The 22,954-nt window shown below is 49.6% G+C and overlaps 1 protein-coding gene across 1 annotated transcript in view; it reads left to right on the top strand.

Annotated features, from left to right (window-relative positions):
- The first annotated feature begins 393 nt into the window (after positions 1–393).
- ATRAID (all-trans retinoic acid induced differentiation factor) overlaps positions 394–22,954 on the top strand; it is a 98,551-nt gene continuing 75,990 nt past the window's right edge. The window contains exon 1 of the mRNA XM_078650076.1: positions 394–532. Coding sequence (XP_078506202.1) covers positions 428–532 — 105 coding nt within the window. The 5' untranslated portion in view covers positions 394–427. The remainder of the gene's footprint in view (positions 533–22,954) is intronic.

The raw sequence follows: 22,954 nt of genomic DNA on the forward strand, positions 1-22,954 counted from the left end.
TTAAAATGTTAGTCTGACGATTGATGTGTGGTACTTGGCAGGCCTGCCTGTTTGCTCTCAAGAAGGGCTGGTACTCTCCCATGAAATGTATTACAGCAGTGCTGAGAAGTGCAGGTACTCTCCCCTTCAAATGAAAGAAGCTCGGGTGCTCAGTACAGGGCAGCACCTGCCCATTTAAAACACTGAGCCTATCTGAAGATTGTCCTGGGGCCCCTGGCCTATGCTGAGCTCCCCCTGCCAAAAGTCAGCCCTGAACACAATCATACTCTGTCCCTCTCACATAAGCAGCATCCGGGTCATGTGATCAGTCTGACGGGGTCACGTGACTCGCGCGGCGCCGGTGATTGGTTGCCAGCGAAGAAGAGGCGGTCCTACAGAAGTCACGTGATGCTCGAAGCGTATCACGTGATCTATCCAAACCCGGAAAATGGCTGCCAGCGGCGGAAGGGACCTGCGGTGGGGTCTCTGGCCCGTGCTGCTTGCCCTGGCAGCGGTGGACGGCCTCCCCGAGGTCCGGAGCTCCGGGGAGCAGGTGAGAGCGGCAGCCGTTCTAATACAGGGGCCCCGCGGCCTTGTCTCCGCCACAGAGGGGAGGGCAGGGCTCAGGATGGGGTAACACCAGCGGCCTCCGCGGAGGGGAAAAAGAGCAGAAGGAAGCGTGTGATTTAAAATAGAATAGTACGGTGTAAAGAGAAAAACAACTTTCTGACCCAAGGAGGGAACTCGAAATATGCAGTTATATTTATTGTCTTAGGTAGAGAAACTCCTCCCTTGGGTTTCTGAACACTGTACTCTTCTGTGATAATTTATGCTTATTTTTTATTATTTTAAATAAACTATGGGAGCATATAACTAAGCACTTTTTGCGCACACGGGATAAATGCAATATTCTCATACATTTTACGGAGGTAATTGTCTACAGCACAGCTGATATGTTCATATCGTTCTCAACTGTGAATATTTGCAAAAAACAATCTGGCATAAATTCACTATCGTGGTGAATAGCTAAGCATGTTTGCGCATATACTATAAATGCAGCATGTTCATAACATTTTCAGATGTCGTTGATAGCACAGCTAATATAGTAGAGGTGATTGATTTGTGTCAGCAAATTAAAAGCTCAAGCTCAGCCACATTAAGGCCTAAGAAACGCTAAAAAGCTAGAAGGATGTTCTGTTGATTTGCATAGTGCACTAATCACCTGAGAGTGTATCCAAGGGCAAGGTGTGTAGTTCCAAGTTGTTTTTATAAAGGGCAAGGTCTTCAGCTTCAGGTGGAACTAAAAGAAGTGAGGAGGAGGCTCTGATGTGTCGAGGGAGGTCATTCCATGTCTTTGGTGCGATGTAGGTGAATGAGCGACCTCCTGTTTTGCTTTTGTGGATTCTGGGTTGATCCAAAATGTATGCAACTTTTTTAGATCTTCTAGCCCTGTGAGTATAGGGCTTTCTATATGTGCATGTAAGGTTTGAATCAGCTGGGCTTTTGAATGGGGAGTCAGTGAAGTTTTCTGTGATGCATTGTGATAGGTCGAGTATGAGTCTTGCAGCGGTGTTTTGGATGATCTGGAGTTGTTTGGAGATTCCAGCTTAGAAAGTTTTGCTGTAGTTCAATGTTTGTGAATTGATTAATTATAGAAAGCATTATGTCCACTTAAGGTTGCCTCAAAGTGCTGAAAGGGACTGAGATTTGGGAAAGCGAGATGGGTGGGGTGAAAGAAAAATGGAAGTGCCTCGTGGATGGAGTTTTCTAGAATGTATTTTACCAGCTGGCTAGAGAGCACGTCGGGCAGCCAGTATTTAGCAAGCCTGATGATAAGATATGTATTTAAGGGTTCTGGAAAGTGAGGGAAGTAGATTATGAGTTAACGCAGAATGGGAGGTAACAGTGGGAGTAATCCAGGCTTGACCGAATCAGAAATCACTATACTATTTCATTGATATTCATTTACACCACAGAGGGCCTTAGAAGGCTGAAGAGCGTCTCTCTTGCTAAGCATCGTCTTCAGTCAGAGACGCTCTTAATAGATCACTTGTTCCTTCTATTTGAATATGAAGGGTGTGTGTAACACTAATATTTACCCAGCACAAAGAAGGCTTCCCCATGGTACCTCAGCACTGCAACACTAAGGCAATTCTATAACGAGATCGTGGTCATCTCTTTCTTACTTCTTTGGTAATAATTATTACAAAAGTCACTCATTCACTTGGTTTCTCAATCAAAATTGATTAGTCAAATGTTTTTACTTGGAGCCAAATTTGTTTCACAAATATGATTCATTTTAGCAAGACTCTCAATTTCTTTTTTAAGTACTTTTATTAATTTAGGCAGTTTTAATTGTCTAGGGCTGATACTTATGTTCCTGAACACACATCGTTTAATTTTATAGTGTGCATCAAATACTTCCTTCTCGGTGTACTTTCCTTTCAGCTTTCAGATTTCTTCACAGAAATTCCATTCTTGCAAAGACCTTCGTCGAATTTTCATGAAACGCATATCAACTGGAACCAAAACAAATCATTTTTGAAAAAGGGGGTGGTGATGGACAGAGTTTCTGAATGATGCAGAATACTCTTACCATGTCAAGAGATCATGGTTTTAATCCATCACCATTTTTTAGCTCACTGCACCATCCCAGCTCAGAACCTGGCTATATGCAAATTAGTCTGTTCCTGTCCCAGTGCATGATGGGAACAGGGCAAACCAAACTACCAAAACAAATCATGAAATTTAACCAAAGCAACTCAAGAAATTTCTGTAATAACTTTGGATGGAGACTATACTTGTATAATATACATAAGGGCTTATTTCATAGGAACCTTGGAAGTGGTGCCTAAGTGTTCTGTATCTACCTTAGCCCCCAGCTTAAATGGGAGTAGTAGATTGAAAGCGGATAAACTGGAGGGGATAGTCATCACCCAGAAAGAAGCCTGCACGTTAAAGATGGAGGCATGGCCATGTGTGACTCGTTCTACTAGCCCTGTCTTGTAAGCCAAAAGCACATTGCATGCTACTACCTTTAAGGTCATTCTTGCGATTGATAAAAATAATCTACTGGTTAGTTCCCAGATACAAACCTGGAAAAGGGTGAAGCCATGAGTTGCGACCTCTCACCCACCATGACATGTTGGGAAGTGTTATGAAATGCTTTGACCCCCACACAAGGGTTTCCATGCTTCCGTTTTATGTTATTTGTGATAAACATGTCTTTTTTTAGTTGCATGTGAAAAATATGTTGGGAGTAACTAGGAGGGAGATTCCTCCTTATAATACCTTTTAGACTGATTTTTCCTTGACATGCGTCCTCGGGGCAACATTGTATGTGTCATATACTGGTAGGTCAAATTTTACCCTCATAACCCCAGTCATAGCATATTTTGGGAAAGTGCATCCTCCTGCCCCTTATTAGTCCAGGAGGCTTATTTACTATTCTAACTTCACTGGAGAAATGTTTTGGGGAAAGTTACCAATTCACCAATAATCTTATGAAAGGGTTTAAAAGTAGTAATGCATTGTAGAAAGTGCTTCCCTGATGGCAGCAATCAAGGCACAAAACTAGAATACCTCGAAGTAAGATCAAGTCATGTGATTTCGAGGGTTAATCTTTTCAAAATCAACTGATGATAACTAAGGAGAACGGATTTCCTGTATGGGTGAGCACATTCAATTGTATAGAAACATTTGGATTGTGGGAAGGTGAAACACATTCCAAAGATGCCATCTAAATGATGACAACTTGAGTGGTGTCTGATTTTGAAAGTTTCTTATGAGCATTTGCTGTATATTTTTCTTTGCGGGAGATATTTCATTTTTGTTTCTTTAAACTGCGCTCTTATTTTATCATCGGTTTAAGAAATTAGGTTTTTAGGTACCCACCTCAAGTAGTAAACACAATCCATGTCGGGATTAATCACTAAAGTCCCTAAATAAACCTTTGGTCACCAACCTGGTAGCTGTCGCTTCAGGGCTTAACCTAGAGGCCATATGAAAGGTATTTTTGTAGTACTAAAACTGTAATAAAGTTGAAATGCAAAACAATACAAATCCTAAAAGAATTTAGAAAATGGAGTGAAATGTAATACCCAAAATGACAAAAGTTTATTAGGTTGAACTGGAGATATGATTTTTTCTAAAGTTTTAAGTAGAAATAACACCTATAAGCAAACAGTGCCAATAATAGTCAATGGATGCGGTAGAACAAGACCTAGCGACAATTCAACGCTGACCACACTAGAATGCGGTTCAGATACACTAACCAGGTTCGTCCTGGTCAAAGATTTTACCTTCTGACTTTAGACCCTTACATCTTAATACACCAGGGGAGTACACCTCTAAAGCCCCCTAGGACCACAGGGGAAGCACATAGAGACTCACGGGATGGCAGGAGAGGCCAATAGGAGAGTCCAGTTGCTGCTGGGCAGTTGCAGGAAAAGGCCTCTTGTAATTTGTTGTGTCCCTTTAGCTTTAACAGGAGGCCAGCCTTCTGATCCTTGGAGTCCACTTTGTTGTCCTGGATACAAGAGGAAGAGCAGGCCCATCCTTCCGGGCTATTTGTAGGTCACACAGCAAGCAGGTCCACTCGTCTTCTGCCCTTCCACAGGTCCAGAAAGTGTTCTAAAGTGGGTGCCTGGAGGCGTCACATTTGTGCCTTGCACAAGCTAATGGGAGAGAATTACCTCAGTAGAATCCCTTCCCAGTGGTGTGAGGAATACCGGGGCTAACCTTACCCAATTCGGCCACACGCTCGTGTGGGTGGATGTAGTGTATTATGGTAACCCCATCCCAACTATTACCGGACTTCATCAGTCTGTTCACACCCATGAACACTAGCCCCAAACACCTGCTCCCCCACTGAGACCCCCTCACAACTCAAGCCACAATCTCCGTCATGAACTCCGTGAACTTGGGAGTGCCCACGGACGCACGAAAACAGCAGATACCCCCTTCCGGTACATTGGTTGCGAAAGACAGGGCTACCCTTGCAGGACATTGGTTCCTGCTCCAGCCTTCATCTCTATAGCCCATCATTCCTCGCCCGACATAGGAGAGTCAACTATCAGCCTTGATTGGTTTCATACAGGCTTTCTCAGGCATCTATGATACCTTTTGTCTTGATGGTGATCCCCCTACCTCTTGGCAGGGATCAAAATGTCGTTGACACCCACACTGTGACTCCGAATATATAACAATTGTTATGGAGCACGAGCTGTCCCCTCTCATTGTGACTGCCTAGTAAATGTATTGCTAATGTCACTTTTATAAGTGAATGCCTGAGGTCTGGAAATCTGTTGATTTTCATACTCTGCTACGCTACCCACTAGATTGTTTATGTACGGTTTTCCTTATGTATGTTGAATAAACACAAACTTTTCCATATGGATAAATCAACACAGCCCTAATTGTGGTTCTGTGTTTATGCCTTGTATATTTTTGTTGTAGGGACCCATGTCTCTAGTAATACCCTGACTACACAGAACACATCCTTAGACCTTGGATTAAATAAACCATGGGTTTTGAAATGACACACAAACTGCAATTCCATACATGTTATCTATGAGATAACATGCCTGTGCCAATTGAGATACATCCAGGGGCAAGAAGGAAGGCTTAGGTCCTGTCACTGACTGGCATAGACCACTAGAATTCATTAAACAAAGACGATGGCCAGACAGGTTTGATTTCACACGTTACCACGCCTAGTATACAAATTGCTAGGTTGGACGACTATTTGATTTAGTCAATTATACTTTATAAAAACTCTTTTCAAAAGTTGGTTGATATGTCATAGAAAAAAGACACAATCATTGACAAATACAGACATTCAAAGAATATTCAAAACTTGGTACAAAATGCACAAAGTACATGTAACAAATTACTATACATATCACATAGACAACTGTACAATGCCTCAAATTAATTCATTATGAGGCACTAGTCACTAATCACTTGTCAATGATTGTGTCTTTTTTCTATGACATATCAACCAACTTTAGAAAAAAGTTTTTATAAAGTATAATTGACTAAATCAAATAGTCGTCCAACCTAGCAATTTGTATACTAGGCGTGGTAACGTGTGAAATCAAACCTGTCTGGCCATCGTCTTTGTTTAATGAATTGCGATACATCAGCATGACCGGCAGGAAGGTAAAAATCTGCATAGGAGAACACAGGAGTAACTTGAGAGGCAGAAAGAGTACAACTAACATGGCCAGTCACTACATAACGATAGGACACTCAATGACTGATTTGAAGTGGATAGTATTAGAACAACTGGAGGAAGACACCAAAAACTCAAAGTACTCTTTGAGAAAGAATAGCATTGTGTGTTCAGGTTTGAAACACATATAAAAGGATGAATTATCATATCCCCCGGGTGTGAGAAGTTGGCCTGATATATGATGCTCACTAGTTCTAGTGATCACCTTGTATCAGTCCAAACAACCCTTATGGTGATTAGTTGTAAGTCAACCTTATAGACCAGCTATCCTAATGGTAGCATGGCCAAAGCAGTCTTAGGCTAAACTCTTTTGGCATGTGAAGCCAGCTGTTTTACCACATTATAACCCCTTGAATATCAGATGAAAGGACACACACCCAGGTTGTTATGAAAATAAACAGTCTATTTATTAATAACAACACCTCTGAACTCTTTATGAGGTCAGAGGGCTAAGCACATGACAATCTCTTAAGAAAAATACGACAAGTTGCACAAAATTACAATGTTGCCCTAGGGGCACGACAAACCATATACTAAGTAAGTGGAATGTGAAAGTCGATAAAAGGAATGGAGCTGTCCAAAGGCTGTAAGATCGTTGGGACCACGCTACACTAACTCTAGGTAAGTAATAGGAGGCCCACGGGACGCGTGTGCAGAGTGTGAACTCACACGCAAGATGCGTAACAACGTCTATGGACAGTACAGTTCAAGTTAAAGGTGAGTACGGACAATCCTGGCTAGTTAGGACTAAAACGACTGTGGAACTGGACACTAGGGCAGTTAAACTACCCTTGAGCACCGAAATGCTCTCGTTACCTCACCCACAGGCTGCGGGTGCATAGGTGTCAGTGTGTCGGGTTCTCGCGTTGAAGTCTATGGAGCCTGGAAGAAAAGATGCTGCAGGCGACCAGGAGGTAGATGTCCGGTGCGATCCAAGGGTGGATCGGTGAAGAAGAGGACCTGAAAGCAGAGGGGACAGTGTTCAAAGTCACTAGCCAGTGACCGGTGTGGAACCAGGAAGGAATCAGATGTTGTCGTCGCGATCAGGTGAAGAGTGGATGCTTGACTCTGCAGCCACGTGGACCAGGAAGTGTCTTCGACGACCAGGATGGAGGCACGAGCTGTCCCACGCAGGCTCTCGCTGTCGGCGGTGTCGGATCTGGAATTGGAGTCAACAGGCCTTGGCAAAGGCAACCCACGCGGTGAGTGGAAAAGACGTCTGGTGCGGACTAGGAGAGTCCGGGGTGCCCCTCTTGTGGAAGGGAGCAAGGGCCAGTCTGGAGCAACCAGACCAGCAGTGAAGATTCAAAGGTTCGTTGTCTAGGAGGCCACTAGCCAGCCGGCAAGTGACCAGACAACGCGTCGAGCAGCAAACAAGCAGAAGGGCCCCACGCAGATCTTGTGGAAGCTGGAGGGCTGATCTTCGGTGCAGGGGCTGCTCGGGGCTGGGGCTTCTCAATCCCCAAAGCACTTGGTCGAGTTTACCTCGGGAGTCGTGCTGGAAGCGAAGTGCAGGTTCGTTCAAGATGGCCGGTCCTACGTGTCTCGTCGCACCCACGGGTCTCAGCTTTGCTGTAGAGGTGAGTTGAGGTCGGAGATGTCTGGGAATCCAGGTCTCGTCGGGCTCTGAAGTCTGGATCCTCGAGGGAAGACGACAAAGTGAAGCAGCTGGACGCTTGATGGTGCCTGCAGTTGCAGGGTGGACACTCCTTGTCCACAAGGGAGATTCTTCAGTCTTCTGTGGAGCAGAACGTCGAAGTCCAGAGTTTCTTCTTGTAGAATTGTTCAGGATAATCTAATTTAGAATGGGACCAGCTCCTACCTTTATTCTCCTAAAGGGGCTGCACTACTGACTAGGTCCCTCCCCTGGGTGGGCCCAGGAAGGGGGTGGCTACACCCCCTATCTTTTGTCCGGTTTCCCGCCAGAGCTGGGGCTGGAGTGCCCCAGCAACTGGTTTGAACCGGTGTATGCACAGGGCACCTTGTGTGCCCCAGGCATGTCTCATTCCTTTCAGGCCTGTCCTACCCAATACACAAAATCCTGTCTGGGGTGGTGCTAGCACCTCCCAAGGCAGGAAACCCTTTGTCCAAGCCTCCCTCGCTGGAAGGACTCCCAGCAGCAGGAGGTCAGACTTGTGTCTGTGGTGGCAGCATCCATTTTGTGATGCTGAGGCTGGAGCTAACTTTAACCGGGGTTCACAGTTACATACATGTCGTGTCCCTCTAGAAGGGTGGAATGCTACCCCCGTCGCCAGAATTGGCGAGGGGGTAGTATTCCAAATCGTATGACACCTTACTCGACATGTTTTGATAATGTTATACCAGAGTTAGCATTTAACCGTGAGGTCGATAATGCACTTAAGAGTATATGGTATAGCGTTATCATGGAACAGCTATTAGGACTTGGTTCCGCAAGCTGCAGACGGGCTCAGCTCATGCCAGAGCACCATCTCACATAATTCCAAGCACTCTGCCTTCAGGATTGATAAGGCCTGCCATAGGAGTGACTGATAGGAATATATGTGTCCATTTTAGGGTTAGATATAGGTATACTATATCTATAGCAAAGGGTGATTACACCACCTTGCCCCAGCTGTCATGCAGCCAGTTGTGTCAGCTTTAGATGGCCAGCCAGGGGTGGCATAATACATGCTTCAGCCCCTGGTAGGCCCTGGGTACACCTATGCCCTGGATACCTAAGGTACACTGTACAGGGACTGATAAGGTGACCCAGTACCTATTGGTAGATGCACCTAAAGTACATGGTTGTCAATTTAGAGAGAGAACAGCTAGACTGTGGGTCTGATTAGCAGGCCCACAGCCAGGGAAAGTCGTAAACCAGTGAAGCAAAAAGCAAAAATCTGGGGTGACCATAGGATTGCAGACCCCACTCTCCTACACCGGGGAGCAGTATTGAAGTGAACCCTATAGTGGTATTACGCATGAGTGTGACTGCTTGAGAAACTAAAACATTTAGATTGATCTGATCATTCCAGGGAAAATAGGAATCTCTGCGTTTGGAATTTCAGGAGAATATATTTATAGCACAGAGTATCAATATAGAGGATATATGCCATACAGTAGACTACCAGGTATGATGGCAGTATGTTAGTAAATATATCATGTGATAAAAAACACAAAGATATTGACATCTTAATAGATAAGCGTAAACATGTCTAGCTTCCCGGGAGACAACAGAACATGTAAATATACAAATATTGTCAACCTATCATCTTGCTGATGAATCTCAATAGGAGACCATGGAGGAATTCCTGGAGGCATTCATCCTCTCTGATCTCTCAAACCTGGAGCTGCTGCATGACTTTCCCTTAGATTAAAAGTATTGGTTCCCTGCACAAAGATCATCTTCAAGAGGATGCCCATGAAAGAAAATGATTAAGTAGAGGGAGATAATGAACAATAACAATCGCTTATTCTGCCTCGATTTCAAAATTTAGAAGCATCAACAAAGGAATATATATGAAGTTAAGAAGAAGCTAAAGCAGAGGGGTGTCCCATAGTTTCACTTGCCACCCTTAATTTGTTTTCAGTAAATTTTTGAGATTCTCGTATTCAGTATATTTTTGAGATTCTCGTAAGGCATTGGTTTATGATAGCCAAGGAACAATTATGCATATCGAACAGACATAAATTCAGCAATATATCAGTGGAGGAGATGGCGAAGAGATTCAGTATAGCGGGGCTTCTAATGTTCCACAGAGCCCGATATAATTGATAGGGTGCCCCTCAGGAAAATCTTTTTCTGTGTAAATATCATAAAAAGGGTTAAGAGAAAACCATGACTAAACTCGCACTCACCACAGGGAAAAATTACAGTCCTGCGGTCTTTGGTGCAAGGTTGCATTTAGAGAGGTTCGATTTCAGGGGTCATTGATGTGAGGAAACTGCAGAGGGAGAAGGAGAGGGGAATTGGTGGTTGATATTCTTCGAGGCAGTTGTGAGAGAATGTAAGGTCTGGTGTTGAATATTTAGGGTGGTCATGTATCATCCCTAGTGTGTGTCATTTAATTTTGTAGGTTCACGTCCCAATGTGATGCCAGGGGATATTTCCATAGGCCACGTCTCTCTTGCCTGCAAAGAGCAGCGCTTTCCACTTGTGCACATCTGTATACCTCCGCTCGCCATTGTGATAGGGATCAATGGTTGTGGTGATTTTTATTTCATCGCCACAACATATTTAGCATGAAGAAGGACAAAGTCCATAAAGCATGTCATTGCCTTGTTGTTTTTAAGAGTGTGGGATCAGACCAAGAAGGCGGTGTTGTGCCATATCAAGTATTCCTTCCTATTGCTCGGGATGTATATGACAATACAGTGTCCCAGTAAACCCCTAGCAATCTGCATGTCCAGAACATTACTAACACATGTGCGGAGTCTGATTTGCAGCAGGGACATTCATCTGGAACAAGTGAGTTGATTATGTTTAAGAGCCAGGTGGTCGGGTGGGCCCTGTGCAGGATTCTAAAGCATGTAATAATGGGCCTTTGGCTGGTTCTGCTCCCCGGATATACCAAGGTCGTAGTGTTGCTTTGAGCACCCCATAAATCAGGAAGGTCGTGGTGCTCCTTGAGGGACATGAGTGGGCTGTTGTCTAAAATGTCGCCAAACGTGCAAATGCCGGCTGCCACCCAGATCTCTAGGGTGCAGCCACCTACTGGGAGCCCTCGGAGTGGTATAAGTGGGGAGTACGGTCAAACGGTCGTGGACTGCGGAAATCTCTGCTTTGAACATTCCAGAGCTAACTGTAATAGGAGCAGGTATTGTTCTCTCTGCGGTGGTCAGGTTGTTGATGTGGCCTGTGCAGATGGTCGTCCAGGTGCACTTGCCATCCTTAAAGCTAAGGTTTTAAATTGCAAAACCTTCCTTTTTAGGTCGAGTCTAAAGCAGCGCATGCGCTGCTTGCTCGACTTTAGTAAGGGGGATTTCAAAGTGCTACCCTGGCCTAAAGCTTGCGTGCATGTGTGCGGGAACGCGCTCAGCCTCCATCTGCCTTTATCTCATTGGTTTACAGTTCCGAGCCGTCATGGCTCATTAAGTGCTTTCGCGCGCAGCGCGAGCGCACACAACTCCCTCCGGCTCTCTCTCCCACGGCAGCCCCCTGCATTCTGCGCGGCCAATGCTTGTTGAACTTCCTTCCACTCCACAGGCAGAGAAGTGAGAACTAGTCCCGCTCTTCCTTTCAAAGTTATATCTGTTAATGATGTGGCTGTAAAAAGTGCAAGCAAACTGTAGGCAGGCGTGGGCCAGAGTGCATGGCCTAACCAGAAAGCTGTTCTGAAATGCGGCATGATTTAGTTACCTGACACTTCTTGACTTACCAACTCCCTTTCTTGTAGAACAATAATTTTCTGTGGCCCTGGGCTTTTCCTATGAACTTACCCGCGTCACGCGCACTGCTGTGCTACGTCACTTTACTGCGGTAACCAGCGCAGCTTGCCTTAAGGGTTGCACGAGGAGTGTGAGAAACGCCAGATTGCACCTGCACGTTCCAGTGTTTGTGAAGAGCTGTAGATATTTTTTTACAAACCTTTGGAACCACGCTGAACCTGTGCAGGGCGTGCAGCAGGTTGGCACTGCAAACTCAATACCCATGATGTATAATCAATCAACAATGCCACCGTCTCTGTCTCATCTTGCAGGGAGCAACCCCCACGCATTGTGCCCGTTCTCCTGTTTGCTGACGCACCCCCACACGTAGGCTCCGGGTCAGTTTTTGTCTCTCGCCATCGCTGTGTCATATGTGAACAAATAGTGAAAGGGCGATTGAGGATAGAGAGGCCACGCGTGTGTATACTGGCTTGTTTTTTCCCGTCTGTCTGTTGCTCCACCGTAGTCTTTGTTCTTCTTGCTATAAGAACTCTTATTTCTATAAGTTTTACTCTTCTACAGTGATTTTTAGCGGACAAACAAATGTAAATATACAGCCCGACGCACCAAAACACCCAATTAAAGTAACCTGTTAAAGCTCTCAAAAGGAGTACCGTTAATGTGCAATTAACCCGAGCAGATAGCCAACTGTGTTATACTTAAGATTTACAAAAACAAATGCTTTGCGTTTATATAAAAGACCAAACCCTTTGGTTTTTCCAGTGCGTTGTCGCTTTCGCTTCAGTTCATTGTTATCCTCTAGCAAATCGACCCTCCTCTGTGGGAGAGTTGAGTGTAGAGGACACCTGAACGTATGGTCTTATTGTTGTTTTCTCCCAACCATTTTAAAAAAAACCTTTAGCTGCTGACGTAGTTGGACTTACCCCCACCCCTTAGATGCTTCATAGACAAAGTTTGCATGATTGATTGTTCATTAGAACATTGGAATGCTGGGAGCTCCATTGAAAACAATGGAGTGCTCCGGGCTTATAATGGCTGGTATAAGCCCGGAGCTCCAACATTCCAATATTTCTTTGTACACAGCTCTGGCTGTGAACAAAGGCTTCAGGGAGCCTGAGGGGATTCCAATCCCCTCACGCTCCCATAATGCTTTGTTCTTTTTTGTTAGAACATTCTGCCCTCTAGTGGCAGAATGTTCTAATAGCCTTATAGCCCTTTGAAGCTGTGCTATACCAGCTATTAAAGTCCCTCTTCCTTGTTAAAGGCCCGAGCCGACACTGGAGAGGGCCTTTAATAGCTGGTATAGCCCTCTACGGCGGGCTATAAGGCTATATTAAAGTGCTTTCTCTGGAAGCCTTAATAGTGCAGATGTAGCTGTCCCGCTACTTCCTGCCCTGCGAGAGGTGGTATTTTTTTAGCTCTCCATGGTGTGAACAACTGACTTTAGGAGGGGAAGGGGCTAGAGGCTTGAGGGGTTCATGCGAACCCTTTAATATGGAAATTGTGATTACTCTTTCCTGTGGTGAGTGGTGCAAGACAAAGTTATCAATGTGGACTTGATGTCCAGCAACCAAACGAGACCGTCTGGTGTTTACTTATTTCTTTGATCACCCTTATTAAATATAAAAGGGAGGCCTTGGTGGTCTGATTAGATTATTTATATAGCTCTAAGAGAATTATGCGGTAGGGAACGGCTAAATTATCCGGCAGGGTTGAGTAAATTATACGGCAAGCAAAGCCAAATTATGCAGTATAAGGCAATTACACAAGTTGAAAAACTTCAGGAACTCCTAGACTTCAACTAAATACATTGTTTCAACTTCTTGGCCACCTTTTTTCAGGCGTTAACATTAGCGGAAGTGAGGCAGGATCCTGGCATACTTACGGTTCATTCAGTTAAGCGCTGCCGCCCATGTCCGGTGGGACCATCTGTTCCCATACCTGGCCTGTCAGGCAGTTTGGTGCTTACTTTCCCTCCATGTTAAATAACAGTATGTTTCAGCACCCACGCTAATGTGTTGCATAGCTAAATATATATAAGATCCCAATGGCGAGACCGATTCGCATTGCCAATGCTTTTTCCTGTTGTCTTTGGCGCACCTCCACCCCTGCCTGTTCTATCTGGTCCGATCCTTTTCCTCCCCTTTTTCCTTTCTCCCTACCTTACATACCCCTTTGGACGTGTCTATATTTTCTGCTATGTTATTGTAACTAATGTTATTGTGCAACACTGCTTTTAACTTTGTAACTCGCTGATGCTTATGTAAAGCGCTCCGATACCTCCAGGTCTAGCCAGCGCTATAAACAAATCAAATAAATAAATAAAATCTGAGTAGCACTGTAACAGAATTAAAATCAAATAGTAAGTGATATTTAAGTAGTTATGTCTGTGATTGCTTATACAGATAGATATATCTGACATCTGTACTGTGCAACCGATGTCCTGCGGGACTCATTCACGGAAATACCTCTTCACGTGATTCCGAGGTATTAATCCTGCTTACTTCATTCATTCAATATCACATGAAAAACAAACATGTTTCAAAAAAAGAATCCATACATTTCACCAAAGAAGAACATGGCACAGTTGTTTTTGTCAATCTCCCTGTTGGGTTTATATGCAAGTATGCGCAGTATCTGCGACGTGCAGGTAGTGCTGACGACGCAGTGCTCTGTAGTGAAACAGATAAATGTACACACAAGCATCTGCGACGCGCAGGTACTGCTTACGATGCAGAGCTCGGTGGTGAAACAGATATGCTTGCACGCAAGCCAGGAGTGTGTCTGGAACCTTGAGACTGGCGCAGCTTTCCAAACCTACTACTGCCAATGTTTGTGAACCCAAAAGTAGTATATTAACCCCCATTCGAGGAGTGCTTCTGTGGGTGCAGATTGACTCGCTTTTTGGTAAACCTGTCAATATATATATATATATATATATATATATATATATATATATATATATATATATATATATATATATATATATATATATATATATATATATATATATATATATATATATATATATATATATATATATATATAATTAAAGATCCTGAGCCAACAAGGGAGCAAGCAAAAAGCTGTCCACGAAATGAGAATGACAAAAAAATCGACACAGACACAGCAGACCCGACTCAGGCCCCCGACCTAACTACTAAACGAAGAATGCTTTTGAGGGGTGCTGCACCCCATCGCTGTCGCTATCCCTGTGCCCTTCTCACCTGGACCTGGTTGTTCTATCTGGGAGCTCACGACTAGTCACGCACAGCGGCCTGGAGTCACTGCGCCGGGACCACTTATTATGGATGTATGTTCACAGCGCGCACCCTTCTCCGTCTCTGCTACAAGAAACCTTGATGGTCGAGGCGTCAAATCAGTGCCTGTGGGCGGGCTCCGCGTTTCTAGCCCTCGCTTTTGCAGGTCATTTTATGAAGTGGCCGGCGGCCCAGCGGCGTAATGAAACTTGAGGGGGCCCCCCTGCAAAGTACATGGAGGGGGCCCCCCATTCTCCGTGCCAGTCAAGAGCTCTCAGGCCAGCGACCCACCATACCTTCATTTTTTTGTCTCACCTATTATATCCCACAGGGATAAATAGGCGAGATTATAGTAAGGGGAAAAGAAAAGTCTACCTAGCCTGTGGATCGCGTACAGTTCATGTGAGCTATGCGCGTGCACAGAGCCAGCCACTTCACACACCACCATGTGTCTGTGCCTCGCCATCAGACTTCAAAGGCTGCCGCCCCGCGTGCACATCGCACTTCACCATTTGTCTGTGCCTTGGCATCAGACTTCAAAGGAATGCTCCCCCCCCCCCCCATGTCGAGAGCTTGGGGTTTTTTTGCATCCATTTCGCGGGGAAGCTGTGTTCTGTTCGGCGTTCTCTGCACCTTTCTCGTTTTTATTTCTAGACGAAAGTGAAAGCCTACCGTGCTTGTTTACAGTAGCCTTATTCCTCAAATGCTGTTGCTGTGTTGCCATTGCTCTAGGGACACTCAGCTTGAAAACACTCGACTTGCTAGCTGCTATGCTACATCCGCTATGCTTTGTCTCTAGACACGTTGATCCCTCGCAGACTGTGCTGACTCTGCCCCTCCTGATTCGGAAACTGATCAACGCAGTCACGATGCAGTCTCTTCTCTCTGTCTTATGATGTCTGCCCTGCCACCATTTACTTAGGACCCTCTCCCTCGCACCTCCTCACCCTCACACACCCTCACACACCCACACACCCTCACTCACCCTCCTACCCACACCCCCCCTCACCCTCACAACCCTCTCACCCTCACACCCTCACACCCCCTCAACCCCTCACACCCCCTCACCCTCACCCACCCCCTCACCCTCACCCACCCCCACACACCCTCTCACCCCCACACACCCTCTCACCCCCACACACCCTCTCACCCCCACACACCCTCTCACCCCCACACACCCTCTCACCCCCACACACCCTCTCACCCCCACACACCCTCTCACCCCCACACACCCTCTCACCCCCACACACCCTCTCACCCCCACACACCCTCTCACCCCCACACACCCTCTCACCCCCACACACCCTCTCACCCCCACACACCCTCTCACCCCCACACACCCTCTCACCCCCACACACCCTCTCACCCCCACACACCCTCTCACCCCCACACACCCTCTCACCCCCACACACCCTCTCACCCTCACTCACCCTCACACCCTCCCCCACCCTCACCCTCTCACCCACCCTCACCCTCTCACCCACCCTCACCCTCTCACCCACCCTCACCCTCTCACCCACCCTCTCACCCACCCTCTCACATCCCCTCACCCTCACACCCCCTCACCCTCACATCCCCCCTCATCCACCCTCTCACCCTCACTCACCCTCACTCACCCTCACTCACCCTCACCCACCCTCTCACCCACCCTCTCACCCACCCTCTCAACCTCACCCACCCTCACCCTCACCCACCCTCACCCACCCCACCCTCACCCACCTCACCCTCACACACCCCCTCACCCACCCCCTCACCCTCACACACCCCCTCACCCTCACACACCCCCTCACCCTCACACACCCCCTCACCCTCACACACCCCCTCACCCTCTCACCCTCTCACCCCTCACCCCTCACCCCTCACCCTCTCACCCCTCACCCTCTCACCCCTCACCCTCTCACCCCTCACCCTCACACACCCCCTCACCCTCACACACCCCCTCACCCTCACACACCCCCTCACCCTCACACACCCCCTCACCCTCACACACCCCCTCACCCTCACACACCCCCTCACCCTCTCACCCCTCACCCTCTCACCCCTCACCCTCACACCCCCTCACCCTCACACCCCCTCACCCTCACACCCCCTCACCACCCTCACCCTCACCCCCTCATCCACCGTCTCACCTCACATAACCTTTCGCCCTCACACACCCTCTCCCTCACACACCCTCTCACCCACCCTCACACCCCCTCACCCTCACACCCCCTCACCCTCACACCCTCACATCCCCTCCCCCTGCCTCACCCTCACACCGCCTCACCCTCACACCGCCTCACCCTCACACCTCCTCACCCTCACACCTCCTCACCCTCACACCTCCTCACCCTCACACCTCCTCACCCTCACACCTCCTCGCCCTCACACCTCCTCGCCCTCACACCTCCTCGCCCTCACACCTCCTCGCCCTCACACCTCCTCGCCCTCACACCTCCTCGCCCTCACACCTCCTCGCCCTCGCACCTCCTCGCCCTCGCACCTCCTCGCCCTCGCACCCCCTCACCCTCGCACCCCTTCACCCACCCTCGCACCCCCTCACCCTCGCACCCCCTCACCCTCGCACCCCTTCACCCACCCTCGCATCCCCTCACCCACCCTCGCATCCCCTCACCCACCCTCGCATCCCCTCACCCACCCTCGCATCCCCTCACCCACCCTCGCATCCCCTCACCCACCCTCGCATCCCCTCACCCACCCTCGCATCCCCTCACCCACCCTCGCATCCCCTCACCCACCTTCGCATCCCCTCACCCACCTTCGCATCCCCTCACCCACCTTCGCATCCCCTCACCCCCACCCTCACACACCCACACCAGCATAGCATAACATAACAAAGCATAGCAAAACAAAACATAGCATAACATAACAAAGCATAGCAAAACAAAACATAGCATAGCATAACAAAGCATAGCATAACAAAACAAAGCATAGCACAACAAAACATAGCATACAAAACATAGCATAGCAAAACAAAGCATAGCATAAGAAAACACAACAAAACATAGCATAGCATAACATAGCATAACATAAAACATAGCATAACATAAAACAGCATAACGTAAAACATAGCATAACAAAACATAGCATAACAGAAAACAAATCATAGCATAACAAAGCATAGCATAACAAAACAAAGCATAGCATAACAAAGCATAGCAAAACAAAGCATAGCATAGCATAGCATAACAAAACAAAGCATAGCATACCAACACATAGCAAAACAAAGCATAGGATAGCATAACAAAACATAGCATAACAAAACATAGCATAACAAAACACAACAACGCATAGCTTAACAAAGCACAACAAAACATATCATACAAAACATATAATAGCATAGCAAGACCTAGCATACCAAACACAACAAAAATAGCAAAACAAAGCATAGCAAAACAAAACATAGCTTAACAAAACATAGCATAGCATAACAATGCAGATTGTATTAAGGCAGCTAGATTGTATTAAGAAGAACAACATCACAATAAATGAAGACCATCTTTTTTGTGACTCATTTGAAAAACTTTGAGTCTTGCTATTAGCCCAGGATATATCTTGCTTTTTGCATAGCAAAACATAGCATAGCATAACAAAACACAGAATAGCATAACATAACAAATCAAAGCATAGGATAGCATAACAAAACAAAACATAGCATACTGTTAGACGGGGACCCTGAGGGTCGGCCAGGTACCGAGGGAGAGATCCCCGAGGGGGACCGTCTCCAGCGATCGTACCGACAAGTACCCTCCCTCCCCACAAACAGGCACCACACCAAGTCGAGTTCAAGGCTTTATATAAGGTTCTTAAGGCAAGGATATCAGCGATACAGGATAACTTGGACCCGGGGGTCCTCTCACTTCTAGTCTCTGTAGGGAAAGGGGGTAGCGGGACAGTCTTGGTACCGGATCGGTACAGGTAGTGGTAACAGGCGAGCTCACAATCCTCGAGCTGGAGTGTCTGGGGATCGGGCCGCGGCAGCGCCAGCAGGCCAAGGTGATAGTCTCTTAAAGCAGCGGGCCGCGGCAGCGCCAGCAGGCCAAGACGATGGTTTCACGAGGCAGGGGCCGCGGCAGCGCCAGCAGGCCAAGACGATGGTTTCACGAGGCAGGGGCCGCGGCAGCGCCAGCAGGCCAAGACGATGGTTTCACGAGGCAGGGGCCGCGGCAGCGCCAGCAGGCCAAGACGATGGTTTCACGAGGCAGAGGGCCGCGGCAGCGCCAGCAGGCCAAGACGATGGTTTCACGAGGCAGAGGGCCGCGGCAGCGCCAGCAGGCCAAGACGATGGTTTCACGAGGCAGAGGGCCGCGGCAGCGCCAGCAGGCCAAGTCACGGATGAGTTCTTCTCGGGTCTCTCGACTCCAGGATACAACTGCCTTCCTGGTCTGGTCCTGCCCCAGTTATAGGTCTGGTCCCCTTTGATGTCCGGACCCTCGCGCCTGGGGGGCCGGGAGGTCCGGGATGAGGGAGTCCAGACACCCAGCATGGGGGTGGAGCCAGCGCCCAGGCGGCCGGGGGTGATCGACACCTGGCGGAGGAGAGCCGTTGACGATTCCTTTCTCCCATTGACTCGCCAAGTGGTCACTCTGCCTCCCGGGGGGAGGTTGGTGCCTCGATGTCGGGCCCGGCCGGGCCCGGGGTGAGGGTCGAGTTGAGGCCACGCGGCCTCGTGCTGTAGTGGTCCAAGATGGCGGCTGGGCCGAGGCCGTGGTGTGGATGGTGACCCGGGCCAGCTGGGTTCGGAGCTGGTGTCTTGTGGGTGAGGAATTGCAGTGTACTTCGGGTGGTCGTCGGGGACTCTGGCTGGGGGATGCAGGGGGAGCCAGGGTCCAGGTCCCATTGCGGGGAGGGGGCAGCCCGACCATGCGGCCTGTCCAACATGCGTCCCCCCCAGCTGAAGGCGGGGAGAGTCAGCCATCTTCCTGGGGACTCTCCTCGCTGAGGCGGAAAAAGCGTGACAGGCCGTCGGCGTTGGCGTGGTCCTGGCCTGGACGATGTTCCACCGTGAAGTCCATCCCCTGCAGGGAGATGGACCAGCGCAACAGCTTCGGGTTCTCCCCCCGCATTTGCATCAGCCATTGCAGGGGTCGGTGGTCTGTTTGCACCCGGAAGTGGGTGCCGAAGAGGTATGGCCGGAGCTTCTTGAGTGCCCAGACTACGGCGAAGGCCTCCCTCTCAATGGTGCTCCAGCGCTGTTCTCGGGGCAAGAGGCGTCTGCTGATGAAGACCACCGGATGGTCGACCCCTTCGGCGTTGAGTTGGGAGAGGACGGCCCCCACACCATGATCGGAGGCGTCCGTTTGCACAAGGAATTCCCGGCTGTAGTCGGGAGCCTGGAGCACGGGGGCCGTGCACATGGCGGTCTTTAGCTTCTCGAAGGCTGATTGGCAGTCCGGGGTCCAGTTGACGGTTTTGGGGCTCTTTTTGGAGGTGAGCTCTGTGAGGGGCCCCACGATGCTGCCATAGTCCTTCACGAACCGCCGGTAGTATCCGGTGAGCCCCAGGAAGGCCCGGACCTCCGTTTGGCTCGTCGGGGGTTGCCAGGCCTGGATGGCAGCAATCTTGAGTTGGAGAGGGGCCACCAGCCCGCTTCCCACTTGGTGTCCCAGGTAGGTCACGGACCCTTGGCCAACTTGGCACTTGATGGTGAGCCCTGCTTGCTGGAGGGCGTGTAGAACCTCCCGCAGGTGGCGGAGGTGGTCGGTCCACTGGTGGCTGTACACAGCAATGTCGTCCAGGTAGGCGGCGCTGAAGTCTTCCAGGCCCGCCAGTACCTGGTTTACCAGCCGTTGGAACGTTGCCGGGGCGTTTTTCATGCCGAAGGGCATGACTTTAAAGTGGTAGTGCCCGTCTGGGGTAGAGAAGGCGGATCGTTCTTGGGCCCTAGGGGTGAGGCCGATCTGCCAGTAGCCCGCTGTTAGGTCGAAGATGCTCAGGTAGCGGGCGGCCCCCATCCGGTCAATTAGCTCGTCTGCCCGGGGGATGGGATGAGCGTCGGTCCGGGTAACTGCATTCAGCCCTCGATAGTCCACGCAGAACCGGAGCTCCGGGGCAACGCCCGGGGCAGCTGCCTTGGGAACCAGGACGACTGGGCTCGCCCAGGGACTGTCTGAGGGTTCGATCACTCCTAGGGTCAGCATCTTGGACACCTCGGTCTGGATGCAGGCTCGTACCCGGTCTGCTACGCGGTATGCCCGGTGTCGAATAGGAGGGCTGTCCCCGGTGTCCACATCGTGGAGGCACCAGGGGGTGACTCCGGGGGTGAGGGAGAACAGGGAGGCGAACTGCCTCAGGAGCGTTTGGCAGTCTTGGCGTTGCTCCGGGGACAGGGCCTCGGAGAGCTGGACCCCTTCCACCGAGCCATCCTGCTCGAGGGCCCTCAGTAAGTCTGGAAGGGGTTCGGAGTCTTCTTCTGTCCCAGTATCGGTAGCCATCAGGAGGCTGAGTTCGGATCGCACAAAATGGGGTTTGAGCCTGTTGGCATGGAGGACCCGTAGGGGGTTCCGGGCAGTCTCCATGTCGATTAAATAGGTGACGGGCCCCTTGCGTTCGATTACCTTGAAGGGCCCGGACCATCTGTCTTGGAGGGCACAGGGCTCAACCGGGGACATCACCCAGACCTGTTGTCCAGGTTCGAACTCAATGGAGGACGTGTGCTGATCGTACCACCTCTTCATGTCCTCCTGACTGGCCTCGAGGTTGGCTTTGGCGGTGTCTCGGAACCGCCGGGTCTGGTTGCGGAGAGCCAGGAGATATCGGTAGATGTCCGGGGGAGTTTTCTGGGGAGGCTGCTCCCAACCTTCCTTGACTAGGCTGAGGGGGCCCCGGACGGGGTGCCCGTACAGTAGTTCAAAGGGGCTGAAGCCGAGGGACTTCTGCGGGACCTCCCGATAGGCAAACAGGAGGCATGGAAGCAGTACGTCCCACTGGCGTCGAAGGGGTTCTTCTAGACCCATAATCATCCCCTTGAGGGTGCGGTTGAATCTCTCGACCAGTCCGTTTCCTTGCGGGTGATAGGGGGTCGTGAATTTGTAGGTGACCCCGCATTGCTGCCAGAGGGACTTCATATATCTGGAGATAAAGTTCGTGCCCCTGTCACTGACGACCTCCCGGGGGAACCCCACCCGGGAGAAGATCCCCATCAGGGCCCGGCCCACCACGGGGGCCGTCACAGTTCGAAGGGGGATGGCTTCGGGATAGCGGGTGGCGTGGTCTACCAGGACCAGGATGAACCGGTGTCCTTGGGCTGTTCGAGGGTCGAGGGGCCCCACAATGTCTATTCCTACTCGTTCAAACGGGGTGGTGACGACAGGAAAGGGTTGTAATGGTGCTTTGATTTTTCGGCCACTTTTTCCGCTGGCCTGGCAGGTGGGGCAGGCCTTGCAGTGGTTGGTGACATCCTTCCGCATGTGGGGCCAGAAAAAATGGGTCACCAGGCGGTCGTAGGTTTTATCCTGCCCCAGGTGTCCGGCAAGGGGGACATCGTGGGCTAAGTTCAGGAGGAAGTCTCGGAAGCGAAGGGGCACCACCAGCACCCGACTGGCCCCTAGTTCTGCAACTTTCTGCTCGCTGTAGAGCAGGTCTTGGTCCCAGTAGATCCAGTGGGCCCCCGAGGTATCCCCGGCGCTCTGGGCCAGGGCTTGCTGCCGGAGTCCTTCGAGAGAGGGACAGGTTTTCTGTTCGGCCCGGAATTGTTCCTGCGTGGGGCCTCCCTCCTGCCGCCATTGTGCCAGGTCAGGGACGTCCCGAAGCTGGTCGGATCCTTCTTCGGTTTGGGTCAATGGACTGGCTTCTGGGGCGGCCTCCTCGGGGATGAGCGCGGGAGGAGGTTCTGGCCACTCGGGCTCTTCTGGGCTGGGGACCGCGCGGGCGGTCATGGACCGGGTCGTGACGCAGACCCATTCGGGGAGGCCAAGCATCCCCAGGTGCTCCCTCCGTTCGACAGCTGCCCAGGGAGAGCTTTCAAGGTCGTTTCCTAGGAGGCAGTCCACGGGGGCATCATCGCGGACAGTTACTTTTAACATCCCTGTTACTCCCCCCCACTCGAAGGGGACGCAGGCCATGTGGCATAGGCTTTCGGAATTGTCGGCTGATCGGACGGGGCAAAGAATGTTCGGCAAGATTTGGTCTG

Source organism: Lissotriton helveticus, chromosome 6, assembly GCF_964261635.1.
Source record: "Lissotriton helveticus chromosome 6, aLisHel1.1, whole genome shotgun sequence".
Classification (NCBI taxonomy): Eukaryota; Metazoa; Chordata; class Amphibia; order Caudata; family Salamandridae; genus Lissotriton; species Lissotriton helveticus.